Raw genomic sequence first — 22575 nt, 5'->3', positions numbered from 1 at the left:
GCAGCCCTAGGAATGCTGAGCCCTGTGCTCATTCTTAGTGAGTTGTTTGGTTCTTAGCATTCTGGCATGCAGAACAAAACATCCCTGCCACACTACTGAAAAGCAGGATGAGTCGCACTCAGCACACTTCTGCCGATTTTGGGTTCCTCCAGATGCTGCTGCTGCTGATTTTATTGGGCGTCTTCCAGCATATACAAAATAATAATAATTAAACATTAAAAACTTCCCTACACAGCGCTGCCTTCTAAAGGTTGCATAGTTGCTTCTTTCCTTGACGTCTGATGGGAGGGTGTTCCACAGAGAGGGTGCCACTACTGAGAAGGCCCTCTGCCTGGTTCCCTGTAACCCCGCAGTGAGGGAACCAGGGCTGCCTTTACCCGGGGGTCTTTCATTTTTGCCAAAATGGAAGATGGAGCTATCGCTGCCCCTTTTTAATTTTTCATGTTGGCGGATTTTGCTGCTCCCCTCCTTAAGCTGAACAACTTAGACCTTGTGCCCCTAAAAAAAGCTCTACAACTTTGACCAATCCCCCCCCCCCCATATGCGGTGCATATGCTAAAGATGGCCCTGGAGGGAACTGCCAGATAACCTGTCTATTGAGCATGCATCTTGATTTGCTGGCACGAAGCTTACACTGAGGTTGGACCGTATCTGGTCTGCATTGAGAATTCATTCTGATGTGTTTGCAGATAAGCGAACATGAGAAAATAAGAAGAGCCTGCCAGTTCAGCCCAAAGACTCATCTGCTTCAGCCAGATCCCAAAGGGAATCCCAAAAGCGGAACAGAAGTACAATAGCACTCTCTCAGCAACTGGTATGCAGAGGCTACCTGCCTCCAGCAGTGGAGCTGCAAAATAGCCTTATCCTCCATGAATTTGTCTAATCCTCTTTTAAAGCTGGTGGCTATCACCACCTCTTGTGAGAACGAACCCCGTAGTTTCACTTTGTGTCGTGTGCTTCCTTTTGTCTGTCGTGAACCTTCCATGTCCACAAGTTTTAATATTATGAGAGAGGGGGAAAATCTTTTCTCTACCCACTTTCTCCACACCAACAAGAATATTGAACGCCAATACCACACCCTCTTTATTCGCCGTTTCTCTAAATGGAACAGCTCCAAATATTATATGAGACTGAGCATTCATCCTGATCTGCTTGTGGGGCGTTTCTACGCCTTCCTGTTAATCATGCATTCATTCCACACTTTTTAATGCATTTCCTCTCCCTTTCCTAACAGCAAAAGCCATTTTCTTTTTTTAAGGTAGATTTGTTGTGCTAGGGGGAAGAGCACTTTAATCTACTTCAACTGCGCAAACTTACGTTTCCTGTTGTGAGCTTAAATCCATCACCCCAAATACTAACCATCTGGAGGCACCTGGGGTGAATATATGCAGGGACATTTTCGTGTGAAGAAAACAAATAATAGCAGCTACAAATTATTCATTTACCTTAGGGCCACTTCCAGGCTTTAAATGGTACCCAAAAACGAGTTCAAGGTTCACAACTTTCTCTTCACTTGTCTCATTTTCACTTGCAGAATCCTACCACAGAAAGAAAGGATGAGTCATTTTTGTTTCAGATCTCAGTTTGTTTAAATTCAAGGTATTTGACAGTTTGGGTTATATAACATTTTTAATATCTTTGTAAACAGTTATGACCCTACTTAAACCTTCAGTGTAAAAAACAACAAGTGTAATTTTGCATTGTACAATTTTGGGAAACAGTTTCCTTCGACTTGTAAACTACAGGCAAGTTTCCAGTCATCGCTCAAGCAGAGATGATTGTGCAGAACAGGATGTGCTAAAGGAATTCCTCAAATAAGAGGTATTTCCTACAGGAGGAATTTAAGGTACCTGTGACTATTTCAGCATGAAGCAGTTGTGCTATTTGCGCTGGCAGGGCTTGTCTGTGCAGACTAGCAGTGAATAGTACTGTGAATAAGTGGATTGTGGTAAACTGGTTCAGAGTGCCTCTTCAGACTATAGCCATGTGGTCCTAAATGCCCAAATATACCAGTACAGTGGTGCCCCGCAAGACGAATGCCTCGCAAGACGGAAAACCCGCAAGACGAAAGGGTTTTCCGTTTGCAGAGGCACTTCGCAAGACGAATTTCCCTATGGGCTTGCTTCGCAAGACGAAAATTGACGAAAATTTTCGGGGGGGTTTTCTGCTCCAAAACCCCTTTTTCTGAATTGCTAAGCTGCTAAAAGCATTTTAGCAGCAAAACCGCTAATCCCTTAAGCCTTAAAAAGCCGTTTTTAGCCCTTAAAATGTCAATAGCGCTAATAGCGCTAATCCGTCAATGGGCTTGCTTCGCAAGACGAAAAAACCGCAAGACGAAAAGACTCGCGGAATGGATTCTTTTCGTCTTGCGAGGCACCACTGTAAATATAACTCACTGATAAAAAAAACAGCACAGCAAACAAACAAAAATAGACAAGGGAACATGTGATAGTAGCACCTTCTCTGCCAGTGAAAGATTTTAACTTTGTCTTAAGGGTTTAACTGCCTTTTAGTTCTACAAAGTTTTGATGGGTTATCCTTAGATGTCTGACCTCTGAAACCTTTGGTAGCTACGTACAAATACTGAGTGAGTTCTCCAATAACTACAGATGAAGACCATTTTTAAGACGGCAGTGCTAGAGGCATTGTATTCTACTGAAATTTCCTCTTCTACAGAACTATTAGAAGTACATTAAGCCTGCCTTCTTTTACGCCTCAGTACTGTTAGTATCAATGAACCTACCACTTTCTGAAACTAAGCAAAGATCTGGCTCCGGAATATTTATTGTCTCATTTCTAAGGCCTAGTTCTCAATAAAATGGTAAACCTTTATCTTGGGCTGTACTTCATCCTGAAACACAATCCATGCACACAGGAAACTAACTTGTCTAGGATCGTTCTTTATGGCATCTAGTTAATAATAATAATAATAATAATAATAATAATAATAATAATAATAATGTATCTGACTGGGTTGCCCCAGCCACTCTGGGCAGCTTCCAGCATATATAAAAGCATAATAAGACATTACACCTTAAAAAACTTCCCTATACAGGGAATGTTAGCTCTGCTTACAGAGCCTGACGTAGTACAGGCCCAACATGGGTTTAGCACCTCAAGAGAACTATATCTGACCCAAATATATATAATGCAAGATTATGGAGGTCAATAGCACCAAGATTTCTTTCCCAGGTGTCAACTCATTATATTTTACTTTCTAAATACAATCGTGGTTACCTTAATCAGAGGTGGAAAATGAAACATATTGATGTGGTCCTGACTCAGTTTCTCAATGGCAGTCTAAGAGCAAAAAAGAGGGGGAAATAAGGATAAACCAGACTCTACGTCACACAAAACTGCAAAATTTAAAGACCTATGGATTCGTTTTTTTCATTAAGAGACGTTCAACCAGATAGAGCAGCATTCCATGAAAAATTATTCTGGTTTGCTTTCATTCTTGTTTCTAGGGGCAGAGCTCCCTTCGCCCTGAATTGTAGGGCCTTTATTGTTTCAATACATAAAATAGGTAATGAGTCTGTTAAATATTGTTAAGTTGTGGATGAACATATCAGACGACACAGCAATTCTCCAAACAGCTCTTGTTTATTCACAGGTCAGAACAGAACTGAACTGAAGGGTCCAGCCAGCCTATAGAGCTCCAGTACAACGTAACTGTAACAACTTTCTATAACTATCAAATCACTGAACGTCACTTCTGATCCCTTATTTGCATATGTGGACCTGAAATATCTACAGTATCCCTCTGCTGGCCCAGGGTGAGAACTTCAGTACATAACAAATATGTTGATCATTTCCCACAACCAGAAAGTCCCAAAGCAATTTTACAAAATAATAAAATGTAGAAAGTATATGTAACAGAATATCCATTCAAACAACACAGTAAAATGCAGGTTCATCCCCACGAAAGGATTTTAAACAAGATCTCCACCACCACCCCACACAAGAATGGACTCTTTCTCAACAGTCCCATTTTCATCCAAGGCTTTTTTAAAGTACCTTCAGATGAATCATGTGGCCTTTAGAAACAATCCCCATGTCCTTCATGTCCTCTTCATCCAGAAGTAGCAGTCGTTTCCCGGTGATGTGATGCTCCTTAAATAAAGTAGCATAAATACTCATCTCACCTGAAGTGTCACCTTAAGAAAAGAGGAAACTGTTTAGAAAACAGATCAATAGAGACAAAAAAAAAAGTCAACCAAATACAGGAGGCTTACCTTTCGTAACAAGCTGCTGCATCCAAAAGTACTGTGAAGAAATAACACAGATTTATTATTTTAAGCCGTAGTCAGTGACCTAGTTGCACAACCGGAATGAGGTCCATTTGCGCAACGGGACTTCCTCCCCCTTCCTCCCCATTGAACCTGTGTTTACCTAGGAACATGAGCTTGGAACCACACCTTACTTGAGCATGGGGAGGGAATTTCCAGGGGAAAGTGCCCAGCTTAAGCTTGACTTTACCTGGTCGGTTCTCCACACAATACAGTGGTACCTTGGTTCTCAAACGCCGAAAACACGGAACTGAGTGTTCCAGTTTTTGAACATTTTTCGGAAGCCGAATGTCCGATGCGGCTATCGGCTATTGTTTCCGGGGCACCTGCACCAAACAGAAGCTGCGCCTTGATTTTCGAACATTTCGGAAGTCAACTGGACTTCCAGAACAGATTAGGTTTGGCGCTTTTGTCTTTGCTATTCATTTTGCGCTTTTGTTTTTGAGGTTTTTCCGGTTAATCTGTTTTTGTGACTCTGTGGAACCCAGTTCAGGTACTGATTGATTGATTGATTGATTGATTGATTGATTGACTGATTGTGTGACTGCGGAAATGGATAAAAGCCCCCATCCAAACAATGACTATCATCAGTGCAGGTAAGAAAAAATAATAACTTTAATTTTTGTCATCTACAATACTGTCTTATTTATCTTATTTAATTTATAGTGCAGTACATTGATTATTGCTTTCATTTTATGGATCAATGGTCTCATTAGATAGTAAAATTCATGTTAAATGGCTGTTTTAGGGGTTGTTTATAAAAGTCTGGAACGGATTAATTTATTTTGCATTACTTTCTATGGGAAAGGGCACCTTGGTTTTGGAACGCTTTGATTTTGGAACGGACTTCCGGAACGGATTAAGTTTGAGAACCAAGGTACCACTGTATTCTCCTCTTAAACTACAAGGGAGAAGCAGCCATTGGTTGCTATTTCACACAGCTGCAGGTTTATTGCTTAGCCCTGAGTGGTCTACTTAAAGTAAGAATTCTTAGACAAAAAAAAAAAAAAAAAGGATGTTTTAATTACTAAAAGGCTGCTTACCACATCTTCTTCAGTCCACGCAGAGATATCAAAGGAAGGCAGCAACTGCGTAAGAAATATGAATTTAATGGTGCACTCTTTCTTTTTTGTGACTCTTGACATCCATTTTCATTTAGAAGTTGATTATTTATTTAGCATTCAGATCCCCTTTTTTTTTTCTCCAAGGAGAAAATTAATACGGACAGTCTGCCTTACTTGCATATGACTGATACAAATACATTTTGATTTGAAGCTAAACTATTCTCCATTCAGCCAAGTCATTTCCATTTCACCTCAGTTTTTGCTCGTTCCTGCTGGTTTATGATAGCAGGGAAGTGTTTTATTTTATTTTAAGTCAGAATTTCAGCCCTTGCTGCTCCCGGTGCATGAGGAAATAAAACTAGAGCTAAACCAACTTCGAATTAATTAAATGGCGAATTATAATTTGAACTTGCTTTTAGGTTTGTAAGCTTAGGCTGTTCGAGATTTATATTTCAATATTTGGGAGTTGCAAAAAATTGTAACGAATGTTCAATTGATTGCCAGTTGAGACAAACCACAGTGATGGAAGAATACCATTTCAAAATCAACAAACATCCAAATTTGATTCCCAGATTTGAAAAGCATTACTGCACTTTTCCGTCTATAAGGCTGCCCCATGTATAAGATGCCCCCTATTGGGGGGAGGACTCAAATGTAAGAAAATGGGGGGAAGATGGCACAGAGTTGTTGACCTTTTTTAGGGGGGATTGTCGGAAATCGCTAACCCACATGCGTCGCAAAATCCGCCTCCTGTCTGTCCCTTCAATGGCGGAAGCTGCCAATTGCCCGCCCAATTGCTGGAGCGTCAGCCAATCAACACCACCCATTAACGCAGCAACCAATAGAAATAGAAATATTTTATTGTCACTGTACCGCTTGTTTGCAGTGAGATTAAACGAGCACAATAGCATGCACAATAGCCGCTGACAGTCGCAGCAACCAATCAAACGTCCACCCTATGCACTACCCATGTATAAGACGACCCCCACTTTTTAGCATGATTTTTGAAGAAAAAACATTGTCTTATACACGGGGAAGTACGGTATCTACTTTAGCAATTGAATGGATGAGACCAGGATGTCCTAGTGTAGTTTGATGCTCGGAAATCTAACTGGATCTCAGCAGGTTACGGCTTCTTTATCTGATATCTGATATGAACTTCTTCTTAAGTTCCCTGGCAATAAACTAACTCATGCTAAACGAACTAAAGTTGACAGCACCACCCATTATCCAAGTGTTTGTTTCTCCTATATATCAAACACAGAACTTGTTGTCCAAGGGTGGAGTCTTTTGCAGCCACAATGAAATCGCCCCCCCATAAGATGCAAAAAACAGCAGGCTTGGGGGAACTCTGAAATTTTGCACAAGTGAGGAAAATGGTACTAAATAGGTACTGAAAATGCTTGGGGGAGGGATCTGGAATAGTCAAAGAGCACTGAGCATGCTCACTAGACACAAAAGGTTGGTTGACAGTTGTAGGGTATGTGTGGAAAAACAATTGAAAATCAGAGGAGAATGGAATGGAGCACAAAGGATGGTTAGCTGGAACTCTGAACAGGAAAAGGGTTGTGTGGCAGGTTCCACCTTCTATATATGTCATGGGTAGGCAAACTAAAGCCAGGGGGATGGATCTGGCCCAATCGCCTTCTAAATCCGGCCCACGGATGGTCCGGGAATCAGCGTGTTTTTACATGAGTAGAATGTGTCCTTTTATTTAAAATGCATCTCGGGGTTATTTGTGGGGCATAGGAATTTGTTCATTATTTTCCCCAAAAAATATAGACCGCCCCCCCGCAATGTCTGAGGGACAGTGGGCCAGCCCCCTGCTGAAAACGTTTGCTGACTCCTGTAATAGCAAATGCTGAATGGCTGAGTGCCTATCCGTTCATTTTTCAACCAACCTTCTATCACAACCAGTATCTGCACTGGAGTTTTAAAAACATTTGCGTTCGTTTTTAATTGACATTATATATGCATCTGCTTTATATATGCTCTTTACTGTATTATGAAATCATATGCTTCATAGGAAGATATTCATAACAATATCTGGCCTGGCACTGTGGGTTAAACCACAGAGCCTAGGACTTGCCGATCAGGTCAGCGGTTCGAATCCCCGCAACGGGGTGAGCTCCCGTTCCTCGGTCCCTGTGCCTGCCAACCTAGCAGTTCGAAAGCACCTAAAAGTGCAAGTAGATAAATAGGTACCGCTCCGGCGGGAAGGTAAACGGCGTTTCCGTGCGCTGCTTTGGTTTGCCAGAAGCGGCTTTGTCATGCTGCCACATGACCCGGAAGCTGTACGCCAGCTCCCTCGGCCAATAAAGTGAGATGAGCGCCGCAACCCCAGAGTCGGTCACAACTGGACCTAATGGTCAGGGGTCCCTTTACCTTTATGGTTCTTTAAACTGGGGGGGGGGGGTATTGCTTTCGTTTGTTACTGTGTTGTATATTTTTGTGTTTTCATATCGTAAACCGCCCTGCGATTCTCAGTTGGAGGGTGGAATAAAATTTAATAAATTAAATTAAATCAGTTTCGAAGCACAACTCCATTGATAAAAGGAGGAAGTTATTTCTAGATAATCGGTGAACTCCCAGACAGGCCTAAGTATACAAGTTTGTAAATAGAGAGGAACCCCTTCCCCCCCAACCCAGTTCACTGGGCGCTAATTATGCCCAGCGAGTTATGGAATCTTGAATTTCACTAGAAGAAGAAAAAGAAACAGGAGGCGAACGGGATCACCTGCTTGAGCTCCTAGCAGCTTATATTATATTGGAGGAGGACATGCCTGAAATCCTGAACAGGGGGATATGTTGCAACAGTTTGTGGACCTCCTACTTGCCATGTTCTATTAGTTGTGGTTTCATTTGGTCCAAGCGATAATCGAAATGCAACTAATCAAACACTATCCCAAAGAGACCTTGTTGGATGTGAGATTGTAGACCAATGGTGCCATACCCAAGGGCAAAACCACAATTTTTTCACCCCATAGAAAGTTACTTCGACCTGTATTCACCACCAATCAACGCACTGCATCCCAGTCTTCTATGTTTTACACTCTCCTTGGGACTTAGTTCCTAAGCGTGGAACCAACATTACATGGGCCATCTTGGTTGTGAGTCCTGGAATACCTGTTCTCTGACTTGCATGCCTTTTTCTACTTGGTCTTGTAACTTGACTCCAGCTACAAAAGCTAAGGCTGCTGAACAGACTTGGTCTGGGGTGTTGTTTAAGGGGGTTGGGGGGGGGGGGAGGTTGCTGCCGCTACTGATATTAATTTTTTTGTATCTTTATTTTAGATCTTATTTATTTAGATCTTCTTTATGTGAACATTGTTCAAGTTAGTTGTGTACTTTTTGACGTTTTATTTATCTTTATGACTACTTTGGTCGTTTTTTCCACGTTGAGCATCATTTGCAGTACAGAAAGGTGCCATGCAAATAAAATGATGTACTGTATTTTTTGCTCTATAAGACTCACTTTTTCCCTCCTAAAAAGTAAGGGGAAATGTGTGTGTGTCTTATGGAGCGAATTCAGATTGCACAGCTATCCCAGAAGCCAGAACAGCAAGAGGGATTGCTGCTTTCGCTGCGCAGAGATCCCTCTTGCTGTTCTGGCTTCTGAGATTCAGAATATTTTTGTTGTTGTTGTTGTTGTTTTTCTCTTCCAAAAACTAGGTGAGACTTGTGGTCTGGTGCATCTTATAGAGCAAAAAATACAGTAGCTGGCATATGCACATCATGTCCCTCATCTAACCCCTAATATTTTTATACGGGACCACAGATTTTATTCCTGTCAAAATGTTTATTGCAAAGTCAGAATGAAGACAAAGAGAAGGAAAAGAAAACAATTCACAACAAAATAAGATTTCTGACACCAAATTTCCCCTTCCCCCAAAATGCATTGCAAGAGGTTCTGTTAATAACTAGACAAGCAAATCCATTATGTGACTGGAGCAAGCCATCATATAGTAGTGTCTTGTGGGGGTGGGAGAGACTAATTACTAAAGGTCTCACCATGCAAGAGTGTAACATTTCACATTCCATAAAAATTAGATATTCTGTTTACACACTGCAGTACTTTTGGCACAGAGTTCACACAGCACAGCAGTTTTTAGGAGAAAACAAAACAAAAACAAAAACCCAAGGTTGAGCTTTCCTAAGTACTGAAAATACTTTCCATTTACATTTTCATACGTGCCTGGATTACAAATGATATCATTTCCTTATTAGTCAATATAAAACATTTCAACAGTGCAAAAGCAAATATATATATAAACATAGTGTGCTATATCAGACTTCAAAAAAGAGGCACTGCAGATTCTTATAGACACCATAACATGTTTACTGCTTGCATGATGTTGCTGAAATTATTCCTATCATCAAGAAAGCTCTAGCTGGCTTAGCAAGTGTTAAATTAGAGTCTTCTAATTTAGAGAAAGTGAAGGTGGTTTCTTCAATTTCCAGGAATACAGTAGGTTTTAAGGCCTGGAAGCTACTTGTATCATATCCAACTCAACTGTTTTCTTGAAGGAAAAGTTGGAAGAGGGTACAGTACTTGATCTAGTCCTTTGATGTACTAAGTGTCCTTCAAGCAAAAGGTTCTATTAGGCTGTACTTAAGGTTGGATTAATCTGTCCGTTTGTTTCTCTGCATCTCATTTTTCCAACCTTAAATTCAGCCAACTCCATTTCTGCTCTCGTGGGTTGTTCTAAAAACACCTGCACAAAATTTTATACAGATATCCATTCAGCTATACACATTTTGTATGAAATTTCACCTAATATCAATGGCTCTGCTAGTTATATTGCATGTTTTTTTGCATTCTTTTCACTAATACACATCACTGTGTGTACTTTTCCTTAATATACCCACTTTTGAACTTTAGTATTTCGGAGGAGTGCAAATTTCAAAAGATAGCTACATTTCTGCTCACATATGGGTTTGGGAATGGCTTATTAGATAGAATCACTATAAGCTATTGGGGGGGGTGAACCCTACAACTGCAGGGTTTGGGGAGAGTTTATTTCAAAATGAGTCTATTCACTCATTATTTTCTATGGGACACCTCAAACTGGCTTTTCTTGGTATTTTAAACATTCCTTACTTTCTCTTGGGGGAGGGGAGTTGATCTGGTGGCCAGGGAGAATTCTCTTCACCTGCAGATACCTATACTGTACACCCAAGTCTAATACCAAGTTGAGAATGAACAAACAAAATTTATGAACAAGCCTATAGTTCCCAGCAGAATACATATTCATTATTTTTGTTTTGCTTGCTACATTTTTATGGCATCAAACGTGTTTCTTGTAGTGCGTCAGAACTTTGCAATCCTGCTCAACCACTTCAACAGGGAATGCACAAACACAAAAAGAATAATAATCCTACATACAGTGATGGCTACTGACCTAAAGTCTTTCAAAAACCATTGCCTGTATACCCAAGCCTAAGAAATCTTTGGTGCTCCCTGACTGCAGAATGCAGTAGTAGCAGTTATACATTGCATTGCAGTATCTGAAGTGAGCCCCCTCAACATTGTGCTTTTAGTAGTATATAAATATTTTACTCAAATATTCAGTTAAAAAAAAATCAAATAGTAAATAAATAGGTAGTGAATGTGTGCTGAGAGCTATTTCAGTTCCAAAACAGACCTGAAGTGGGGTTTTTTACAGTGCAAAGTCTGTGTGTGTTTGTAGCACAGATCCAACTATTAGTCAAATATACTAAAGCACTGTGTTTAAAGATTACTGGAGGGAAGGAATCACAGATATTTGGTTTTATAATCAAGGCTGCAATCCTATGTAGGTAATACCTGGAAGTTAAGTCCCACTGAACACAGGTTTGGACTGCGTGAAAATTGCAGATTCTTAAATAGTCTGTATTTGGCAAATATCAGCCTGGCCCACATTACTTACTTACTTCACACACACACACACACACACACACACGTGTGTGTGTGTGTACGCTGTCTTGGTTACAAGACTCTAATACCAGATTTACTCAGGCACCCTTATCTCCAGAACAGATTTAGAGAGCATGTTTGAGGACATGGTGGAAAAGTTTACCAGTGTAAAACCTTGAATGGATGTGATTCTTACTCAGCACTATATTAGATACAACCACAAGTCCACAGCTATGTCTTTGGTTACTTCTATGCAGTTGAGCATGTGGTGTAAATACATTGCAGGAAAAGGGATACCTCAATGAATTCTCATGTCCACATTCTCTTCTAGAAGCTGTGCTTAAATTGCATTATGTTATTCAGTCGTACATTAGATTCCAAACACCTTGGTACTTGGACCGTTTTGGCTCCCGAAACCTGGAAGGGAGTGTTCTGGTTTGCGAACATTCTTTAGAACCTGAACGCCCAACATGGGCTTCCGCGGCTTCTGATTGGCTGCAGGAGCTTCCTGCAGCCAATCAGAAGCTGCGCTTTGGTTTCCGAACATTTTGGAAGCCGAACGGACTTCCAGAACAGATTCCGTTCGACTTCCAAGGTACGACTGTATTCGGTTTCTCATTTCTAGTTATGAATTGGTACTTGCCCAAAAAATATACAGGAATGGCAACAAGCAGAATTCAGTTCCGTTGATGTTCAGTGAGGCTTACTCCCAAGTATGTGGTTGCAGGATTGCAGCTTAAGTGCAGGTTAAATTGCACATCCTGTAAGGACAACCCAACACGTGTGCATAGCTCTTCTGGATTAGGTCCTTCGTTGTGCAAAAAGAGGAGGGGAAACCTGTATCAGGTGTCAGTTGAATGGAAGGGAGATCTGTATTAGAACTGACAACCTGTGTGAGGAGAGGTCACTGAAGCCAGAAAGCTTGGTGCTGCTTCTACTCCAAATAGATGATCAGCATTGTCAGAAACAATAATATTCAGTGGAGGGAAAGAGGATCAGATCCTAGTGCAAAGCCTGTACACAAGGTAATTTAAAGGAGGTTGTCAAATTTACATGAAAAATCCAGATGTTAACTTGCTCAAAAACCCGGCAAGAGTAATAGCAATGTAGTCATGATTTACCAACAATTATGTGAATTAAAAACACTCCTAGCAGTCTGCAGTTTCCTTATGGTGTCGAGAAGTAAACACGGAACCAAATATTGTAGCATAATAGAATATTTCCCCCCATTTAAAAAAAAACACACATAAGGTGTTTTAAAGCAAATTTTAAAGCCAAATATGGGTATAAACATAACTTCTCACATACAAGAAATAAAATGGGCCTATGAAACTGAGTGGTGCTGGGTTTCAAAGTTGTTTTAATTCACACTTGTAGCTTCTTTTTCAGGGAAAAAATATATATTTCCCCTCCCCCTTTGTTTCACACGCCACATTACAGTTTTTTATTTCTTTCATTCACTGCTACTATCACTTCCATCATCAAAATCAATATCATCAGAATCGTCATCGTCAGATAAGTCGAATTCATGGAACCCCAGTGACATGTTGACTTTCTTCCCTTTTTTCATAGAGGTGGTTTTGGAGGAATTCTTTTTGGCTTGCATATTTATCTGCATCCCAGAATGCAGGACGGGTCCTGCTTCGTTCATAGGGAAGATATCCCCAAAGCCCTTCATCATCAAGGCCTTCAGACTTGGGTTCACACCAGCTACCTCCCCGTTACTTGTTGCTGTGATCTGACATGACATCTCTGCACTGTTTGATTCCTCTGTTTTAGATTCAAAGTAAGACTCCTCAGACATTCTTGCAGCAAAAGGGAAGCAAAACTAGTGGGGGAAAAAGGAAAGGAAGGATAGAGGAGAAAAAAAGGAAAGTTAGGACCAATTTAAAAACCAGGCAAAAGACACCACCAGATTAGTGAGCAATAAACAGAAAGTAAAATTATTAGTGAGTCTAAATATAAACAGCCAATTAAGAATTTTTTCCTGAAAATACTTGGCTATTTATTTTTAGACCATGAAGATAGCATAACCACCACCAATAAGTATGCAAGGCACCATAGGCAGATTGAGCTTTCACGCTGAAAATTAAAACTTTGCATGGCATGAGGTAAAATATTTTGTTGAAGTGTCTATCCTGAAAACAGTTTTATCAAAGCCAAAGGAAAAACCCAAACAAACCACAATTTTTGTTCCGTTTTTGAAAAACAAATAGCTAATTGATTTAAAATGTTTGTTTACTATTCCAAAGGCTGATGCTGGAATAAATATTCCTGAACTTCCCAAAGTAAAGGTGCCTGTAGATTACAGTTCCTTTTGTGTCTATATTCACGCTAGAATAAAAAAAAGGTACCGCTATCAAAATACTCTTACCCTTCACTGCTAACAAACTGCTTCTGTAATGGTTTGGTTTTTGTTGGAAAATGGAAATCAATAAATGTACATTCGAGCCTTGCTATGGTGGAGCCTGCAATGTACACAAAGAGTTCCTGAGAGTGCACATTTCCCAGTTTCCCCCTGTGCCATAGTTATGACTCTGCTACACTTTACAATGGCCCTCTGGTGGCCAGGGCAAACAGCCTCTGCATGGTAAGTGGTCCATGCCACGTGGCTATAACATGGTTTGAACTGACAGTTTCCATGTCCCTATCAGCTGCCGCTAGGAATACCTGAAAGTGGCTTGCAGACTGTTTCTACACAATGGGAGCAATACACATGGCTAACAACTCTGTATGTTACATCTGTCTGAAGCATGGACCACTCATCAGAGTGAGCTATTTGAAGTGGCCTCCACAAGGCCAGACAAGATCTCACATTGGGAAGCGATTGGGAAAAGCTCACAAGAAATTTGTCCTGGAGACAAAGGGCTGAATTCACATGGACATGTGGCAGGAAGACATCAATAAATCCTAGCTTCCTGGTAGCTTGCGAGCATGTTATCATATGTGCAGAGGAAAAATATGCAGTTGCTGCATGCGCTCACTATAGCTGCACTAAACATAAAAGGATGTTTGCATGCTGTGCTCAAGCCAACACAAATCTCGAGTTTCACACTAAACTATGTAAGATTTCATTACTTCCACTCCACCAGAATTTATTTTAACCTTTCTTTTGTGTGTGTGTATGTGTGCGTATAAAAATACACTTGGCAAGAGATCTTTGGATGAAAGAAAGAAACTCTGACATAATGCAGGTTTTAGGTAACATGGACATTCTCAAGTCACATTCCGTGGATGTGTTAGGTTCCCCACAATGTAACTGACATCCCAAAAACCATAGCTGACAAGAATGTAACTAATTCCCAGTAAATGGGCTGACCTGCTTCTTAATACAGCCAGCCGGCCTCCTATGTCTCAGCCTGACAATGCAAGCAATGCATTTTCAGAGGGCATGCTACCTAGTACAGTGGTACCTTGGTTTACGAACTTAATCCATTCCCGAAGTCTGTTCTTAAACCAAAGCGTTCTTAAGGCGTGCTTTCCCATAGCAGCCGGGAACTCAATTTACAAATGGAATACACTCAACAGGAAGCAGAACATGTTCTTATTCCAAGGCAAAGTTCACAAACCAAAACATCTACTTCCGGGTTTGCAGCGTTCTTAATCCAAGATGTTAATCCAAGATGTTCACAAACTAAGCTGTTCTTAAACCAAGGTACCACTCTATCCGGTTTCATTCTGACAAGTGCTAAAAAAAATATGTTGTGGTTCTGAGGGCCAGTGTGATATGGTGGTGTCAGGAATAGGACCAGAGAGCCCTGAATTCAAATCTTCACTCAGCCACAATGGCCTTGAGTCAATCACCAACTCTCAATCTAACTGATCTCACAATCTTGTGGATCTAAACTGGCAGAAGAAACAACACACACCACTCTGGACAACTTGGGAGGGATGGGATAAAAATATAATAAATAAGCAAAGGGGGAATTGAGGTAAACTCTGGATATTACCTGGAGAGTAGGGGGGGGGGGGCGATAGATGAAGGGTAAATATAATTGACTGTACACCAGAAAAAAACAACACCAAAGTCAAAAAGTTAAATAAAGAATCTACTGTATTTTCCAGTAGATTTTTAAATTTAAGCTTCTTTTTTTTACCTTGACTTTTGTGTTGAGCAAACTAAGAGATTCTAACGAAATTCCCTAAATGGGGACGAGGAATGACATTAGATGTGCATATCTAATGTCCAGAAGTCTGGGAACAACTCCTTGGTCTTTAATCTGAAGTCTTAATAGGCCAGATATTCACCCTGTACTTCTAGCAGTTACTAGCCTTGAAATGTTTGTATTTATTTTACAATGCTCCCCCCCCCCCATACCAATGCCCTTGATCAACTCCTTTGGTTCGCTGTGAGGCTTGAAATGTTTCAGAATTTAGGAGCAAGGAACTAACACGGGCTGGTCAGCTGGTCACATTCCTATTCTCCTATCAGGGCTAGGCATCACTGTGCTTTCTCAAAGAGTAAATGCCAAGCTGGTCCCATGTCTCAGAATGGTTAAGGCTGGGATCTGAAACAGACCGGAATTTGAACTTTGCTCATGCAGTTGTTGGAACCGTGGTTCTTTACCTAGACTTACAATGCTGAAAGGAAGCATAGCAAGGGGAGGAACAGAGAATATGTTTCTCGTACATTGATTTTAGATTAGTCCTGACAACTTCACTGCAAATGTTCTTGAATAAGAGGTTTTCGGATCACAGGGAACCAGGCAGAGGGCCTTCTCGGTAGAACACCCTCCCGTCAGATGTCAAGGAAATAAACAACTGTCTGACTTTTAGAAGACATCTACAGGCAACCCTGTTTAGGGAAGTTTTTAATGTTTGATATTTTATCATGTTTTTAATATTCTGTTGTGAGTCACCCAGAGTGGCTAGGGAAACCCAGTTGAATGGGTGGGGTATTATTATTATTATTATTATTATTATTATTATTATTATTATTACAATGCTTACAAACAGCATCTTGGATTTGGTATACAATGCAACCAAGCACAGTCTGCTCCATGCGACAATCAATTTGTCATTGCAAAATGGAAAGTAAAAGGAAGTGTGTGTATTTCCAGTGGCTTGGGGGGCGGGGAGTAGCTATACACACACACACACACACACACACACACACACACAATGCTTTACATGAATGACTTGGTGCACTGAGCATTCTGCAGTTGCATTATAAGCAGCCACTATTTGCATGTGTGAATCAGGCCTAAGAGGGAAGAGTTTCCATAATATAACCATAAAACTGTTCAATTTGTCCTCCTTTCAATTCCATGTCGATGTTGCCACAATGCTTGACAATGATACAGCAGGTGCTGTGCAGCTGCAGCTTAGCCCCCTTAAACTTGACAAGTCTCTGCTTAGCATGTGTCTCCATCTGCTTCCAATTCCTGACATAAGTTCTATGCACTAATTCTTGCATATTAATTAAGTATCCTTTTCCCCCCCCACTCCCCCACCCCCACCCTCTTCAGATAGTTTCTTGCCCAAACTGACACAGAACTGAGTTCCGGAGCTAAAACTGCTGAACTACATTTGAAACAAAGCATGTTCCTGTTGAAGCAAATCTACTTATTTGACTTCAGTCTTTTCCCACATAGGGTTGTCCTTGCTTCTGCAATGAAAAGCCAAGCATTTCTTTCTTTAAGAAAAGCTCAGGGAGTTTTCAGCCAGAGCTCAGTTCCAGCACCCCTCAGGTGGGTGCCGTTGCCATTCTAAGAGAACGAGGGAGGTGTTCATGGCGAGTTCTGGCACCTCTTTTTCTAGAAAAACAGCACTGGATAAGCTTAAATCCTGCTCTTTCCCAAGGAGATCAGAATGGGGAACCCTAAAAAAACAATAAGATATGAGCAAATTCACAGCACCCAAATTAGGTTGAAGAGCTAAAATGTTTGAGGAGAAAGGTTCAACTGCTCCCTGAAATGCATACGGTAAAGGAATCATAGAGATCTCTGGAGATGGAGGGGCCACTACACAAAAGGCCTTTTTATGTGGTGTCACGGTAGGAATTCCTAAAGGGAAAGTGAAAAGGGCCTCTGGAAGGCATTAGTCCTCAGTCGGGACTATATGGAAGAAGGCGGTCCTTCAGATAACCTGATCTCAAGCTGTTTTTAGGGCTTTATGGGACAAAATGAGAAACATCTGGAAGCCAGTGCAGGTGTTACAAAAGGGGAGTACCATGAATCCCCACATCGCACACCACAAGAAGCCTAGCTTCAGGAGCCTGAACCAACTGTAGTTTATGAACAGCCTTCCGAAGCAGCCCCCTGTATTACAGTAATCAAGAAGTGAGTAACACAGTACCCAAATTGTAATGCTATGGGTCACCCTTCGCAATCCTAGCACTTTTGAGTTTTATTGCGCTCTGTTAAATTCTAATTGTTCAGCACCCTGGACAATATATCCAATGCCACTCCCTTTGCCCTGGCAGCCCATGTCTCAAACACTTAAGAAGCATTCACACCAGTAGTTGTGGTTACTCTTGTGGTGAGATAAAGGCACACCTTCGTCATTCCTTCCATGGCTGATGCCAGTTTTCAAAATTAGGTTCTATCCTACAGATTCCCAATTAAAGCCTGTGTTTTGGGGCCAAATTAGATGTGACATTAATTGTGTGAATGCAATCAAGCTGCACACCCTTGAGGCTGGGAGGTGGGAAAGAGAAGTTTAACTATTTGTCTCCCTGCCATGGTACCAACAAAAACTGCCCCAAAGAACCTGCTATTTGCATTTCAGGTGAAGCCTCCTCATATGGTGAAGGAAGCTTTCCATGAATTGTAGAGTGGATTATGCTTTGTTGGGGCCACCAGAAAGAGAGAGTCTCACAGCCTGGTTTCACATAGTGGTTTGTTGTTCCTGCTCACACTAAGGGGAGGAGCGAAGTCAGATCCATTTGTGTGTTCAAGGCAAACCATGTGCTTCATGGTGATGTGAGAACGGAGTCACTGTGTTAGAAATTAGAGAATCTAATTTCCTTGCCTCTCCAAGCCTCCCTAAGGCAATGGGTTTCCTGTGAGCCATTTGTAGGACTGGACATCTTCCTTTTCAAAGATTCCCATAGAGTCTTTTGGTCCTCTATGGTCCTCACTTCCAGTCACTCTTTACTTCAGACAATGGCCTAGCCCTTTATCCATATAGAGGTGCCAGGAAAGGACTTTCAGTAAATGAAGAAAAGAAAACACCCTGCAAATCACTTCATAGGTTTATTTCTCCCTCATTGCAGTTTTACTATCCTAATACTTCTACTGCAGGCATAGGCAAACTCGGCCCTCCAGATGTTTTGTGACTACAACTCCCATCACCCCTGACCACTGGTCCTGTTAGCTAGGGATGATGGGAGTTGTAGTCCCTAAAAATCTGGAGGGCCCGAGTTTGCCTATGCGTGTTCTACTGTCATGAAGAAAGAATATAGACCTCTTGTCAACAACGGCAGCCATTTTCACAGGACAGCAGAGGACATTTGCGTCCTTTCTAATGTCAACGTATCTAGGATTTGTTTTTGTGTATAGAAGAGTTCTGAAGTTAAAATTCTTAAGAAATAAAGCAAAATGGGGGGTGGAGATGGAGGCAAGTCAAGGAAACAGCAAGAGTTTTCATTATTCAAAAAATCTGACAGATGCTCTTTCAGCTGCGTGACAATCCATTTAAGAAGTTTGAATGGCACTCTACTTTCTGCATTATCTTAAGTCTTCTCTGCCGACAGAATTGTCCCTACTTGTAAAAAAAGGAGAGTTGTATTAATGTCCTACAAAAAGGAGGTTTATGCTAAGCACAATGGGGCCTCGCCACAACACCTTCGCTCAGCAAAGCCAGCCGGTGAACAGTAGAAGCGATAAGCAAGTGCAGCATAAAAATCCTTGCTAGCCTTGCTTGCGGGAAGACTGGCTCATTACGGCTATGTTTCATGCTGTGCACCATGTAGGTGATGGCCCATATCTTAGCTACTGGATCTTCGCAGACATTAAAGGGAGCCTACCGGCTGCCTACTGAGAACACAGAGAACCTTGCTTCTGGGGAAAAATCTCTGCTTCATCATTATATGCTACTACATGTTCACAGCTGGAATACACATGCAGCGTGATTCATATAGATGTCATTAAGCTGTGCCTCAGGAAGAAGGTGCAAAAACAGTGAACAGGCCAAAATAGGTACCAAAATTAAAGAGTGATTACAACCTGTGAGCTACAGGCAATCGTAGAAGGGCAACACATGGCTAAAGATGCAGAATCTATCAACGTTGGATCAAATGGATGTTGGGTGGGCTTTTCCCCCCTTTGGTGGTGGGGGAAGAAAGTCAATTAGCGCCCACTGGGGTTTTCTTTGGGGGGGGGGAGTACACAATGGAATAATGCAAATAGGAAGGCCTGCGGCTTATTTACAAATGCCGGAAAATGCTACGGTAATACTGTTCAATCGTATACAGTATATATATATACATTTCTGTGGTCAGTTGTCAGTCTTGCACTCTTTCCTTGGGCGTATGATTTCACTCCCTAATCAAGATGACGCGGAAATGTTACTTGTGTTTTGCACTTTATTTATATATCGACTTTTATGGAATGTCTAATATGTCCAGCAGCAAAGATCCACTGACCATATGCAAGCCTTGATTTGGACTGTTCTTCCACCACTGGCATAGAGATTCCTCGACCTCCTTCCTGCACCAGACTGTTTTTAGGGCCCGGCTCTACTATATGCAGCAAATCTTATAGTAACGTAATTGCTGATTTTGCAAACGGAATCCAATCACTTTTTTAAAACAAATTTTTTTTTGCAGGCTGTTCATTATTCATTTATTCTAAGAATAAAGGTAAAGGTACCCCTGCCCGTACGGGCCAGTCTTGACAGACTCTAGGGTTGTGCGCCCATCTCACTCAAAGAGGCCAAGGGCCAGCGCTGTCTGGAGACACCTCCGGGTCACGTGGCCAGCGTGACAAGCTGCATCTGGCGAGCCAGAGCCGCACACGGAAACGCCGTTTACCTTCCCGCTAGTAAGCGGTCCCTATTTATCTACTTGCACCCGGGAGTGCTTTCGAACTGCTAGGTTGGCAGGCGCTGGGACTGAACAGCGGGAGCGCACCCCGCCGCGGGGATTCAAACCGCCGACCTTTCGATCGGCAAGCCCTAGGCACTGAGGCTTTAACCCACAGCGCCACCCGCGTCCCATTCTAAGAATATGTGACCCATAAAAAACAGTCTGAAGGCAGTTATGCTAGCACACTACTAAAGCCAAGCAGATCGCAGCCTGGTCACTGTCTTACGTGGACATCCCAGAAAGACTCCCAGTCAGATGCTCTGCGCCTCTTGGGAGGAAAAGTGGAACGTAAGTATAATAGAGCGTATTGGGAATCCTAAATATTGCTATGGTTGCCCATTTAAAATTGCAATTATTCCAAAATTTCACTAGCAGGTGTATGAGCCCTGATGCCCACACAGGGCTACAGTTTCTGGAGCGGCATCAGCATTCACTTCAATGGAGGAAAGTTGATCTGACCATGTGTTTCGTTGCATGCATGGGTATTCTCCTTCCTCCCACTGGGAGCAGAATATCTGTGCAAGAGCTCCATGTGCATATTAAAGCACACGCAGGGACTTGGAACCTTACTTTGGAATTCGTAAGCATATATATCGGTGGCAGTGCAAATTGAAACAAAAATAGCAATAGTGGCCTGAAACTGAACGCTGTTTAAGGGCCCCCTGTACCAGGGCTTCCCACACACCGGTAGCATGATCTACATGCAGGTGTGGGTTCCTCCCCCCTCCATTATTAGCCAAGAGTTAGCTAGAACAACCGCAATTACTGGCTTCATTTTTATAACGAACTAGATGGAATGTTTCAGGATGAACTTAACTATGCGGTCTAGGACCCACGTACCTATGGGACCGCCTCTCCTGGTATGCCCCACAGAGGACCTTAAGGTGCACAAATGACAACACTTTGGAGGTCGTAAGGTGGTTAGATTGGTCTCAACTAGGGCCAGGGCCTTTTCAGTACTGGCCCCGACTTGGTGGAACACTCTGTCGCAAGAGACTAGGGTCCTGTGGGACTTGGCATCTTTCCATAGGGCCTGCAAGACAGAGCTGTTCCGCCTGGCCTTTGGTTTGGACTCAGTCTGTTTTCCTTCCCATTACAGTTTTGATCTATGGGCAACTTTTAAAATGAGGGTGCATTTTAAATTGCATTCTAACCTGTATTTTAAATTGGTTCCCCCCAATTATGTTTTTATTGTAATTTTACTGGTGTTAGCCGCCCGGAGCCCGGCTCTGGCCAGGAAGGATGGGGTATAAATAAAATTATTTATTATTATTATTATTATTATTATTATTATTATTATTATTAGAGGCAATGGGCTATAGCCACACTTGTTTAAAATATCTGATGCCCCACCCTTCAGCAGAAAGTTAAGACACACTTTTGCTGGAGTTCAAAGAACTACAACTAGAGCTGGTTCCAAGGGAGCTTTGATTCTCAAACGGCAACAACCCTTGCTGTAGGACAAACCACATTTGAAAGCAAGGGAGGTTTCAAAAGGCAACAGCACATGGCAGTCTGGTGCTCAGGGGCAGGGGCAGGGGCAGGTCCAACTCAGCTGCTGCACCAAGCTTCCTGCCATCTTTCCATCCTGATAAACACAGCAGTGCAGCGGTCGGAAAGCCAGGTGTGCAGCACCCAACCCACCTGCCGGTCCCCCCTGCTGCTGTTCAAAGTGGAGGGCGGGAGAAGGAGGAGACCCCACAATCCCACTTTGGTGAGCGCAGGCCGTTGCGGTCTTTGGGTCCAGCTTTTGTTGGGAGTATCCAAATTCTACTGTGATGTACGATAAAAGATTCAAAGCCTTATAAGTACTCACAGGTGTGTTGGACTGTTCGGTTAGTTTTTGCTCCCACATCTTCAGCCGCCTCTCCCGTTCTTTTAACTCCTGCTCCTTAAAGCTCAGGTCACGTTCCAGTTTCTTTAGCCTCTCTAACGTTGCCTCTATTTCACATCTGCAAGGAGACAATTTGTTAGGTCGCGTCTTTCTCCTGACAAGTACAAATTGTTCATGAAAAGTTTTCCACGTGAATATTAATTAAACGTGGAAGGGTGAAAAGTGCAGTACTAACTCAAGCAGGACATTTAATTACCACCAAGAGAGAGCTTTCTGAACCATAAACACAACAGAAAACGTCCGCACTAGACAATAAAGCCCAGAAGGTATCAGGCTTTTTTTTTTTAAATAAAAAAAAGGAAAGGTGTTTAAAAACCCTGGGTTTTGATGATGTTGTTTGTAAACTACATTTTACTTCAGCTGAATGAAATAAAGTTGTGCCTTCAAATGCAACAGAACTCCTT

The 22575-nt window shown here is 41.9% G+C and overlaps 1 protein-coding gene across 4 annotated transcripts in view; it reads right to left on the bottom strand.

Moving 5' to 3' along the window:
* Positions 1–9132: 9132 nt before the first annotated feature.
* MAP3K20 (mitogen-activated protein kinase kinase kinase 20) overlaps positions 9133–22575 on the bottom strand; it is a 78259-nt gene continuing 64816 nt past the window's right edge. For 2 of the 4 annotated variants that reach the window (XM_083411320.1, XM_083411319.1), the window contains exons 11-13: positions 22094–22229; positions 20504–20545; positions 9133–13077 (exon numbers count right to left, since the gene is read on the bottom strand). In XM_083411320.1, coding sequence (XP_083267446.1) covers positions 12703–13077; positions 20504–20545; positions 22094–22229 — 553 coding nt within the window. In that variant the 3' untranslated portion in view covers positions 9133–12702. The remainder of the gene's footprint in view (positions 13078–20503; positions 20546–22093; positions 22230–22575) is intronic. The other 2 variants (XM_083411322.1, XM_083411321.1) reach the window with 1 other exon arrangement.

This window comes from Podarcis tiliguerta, assembly GCF_965153285.1.
Source record: "Podarcis tiliguerta genome assembly, chromosome: 1".
Lineage (NCBI taxonomy): Eukaryota > Metazoa > Chordata > Lepidosauria > Squamata > Lacertidae > Podarcis > Podarcis tiliguerta.
The sequence above is the reverse complement of the archived record's forward strand: the minus strand, read 5'-3'. Positions and strand labels throughout refer to the sequence as shown.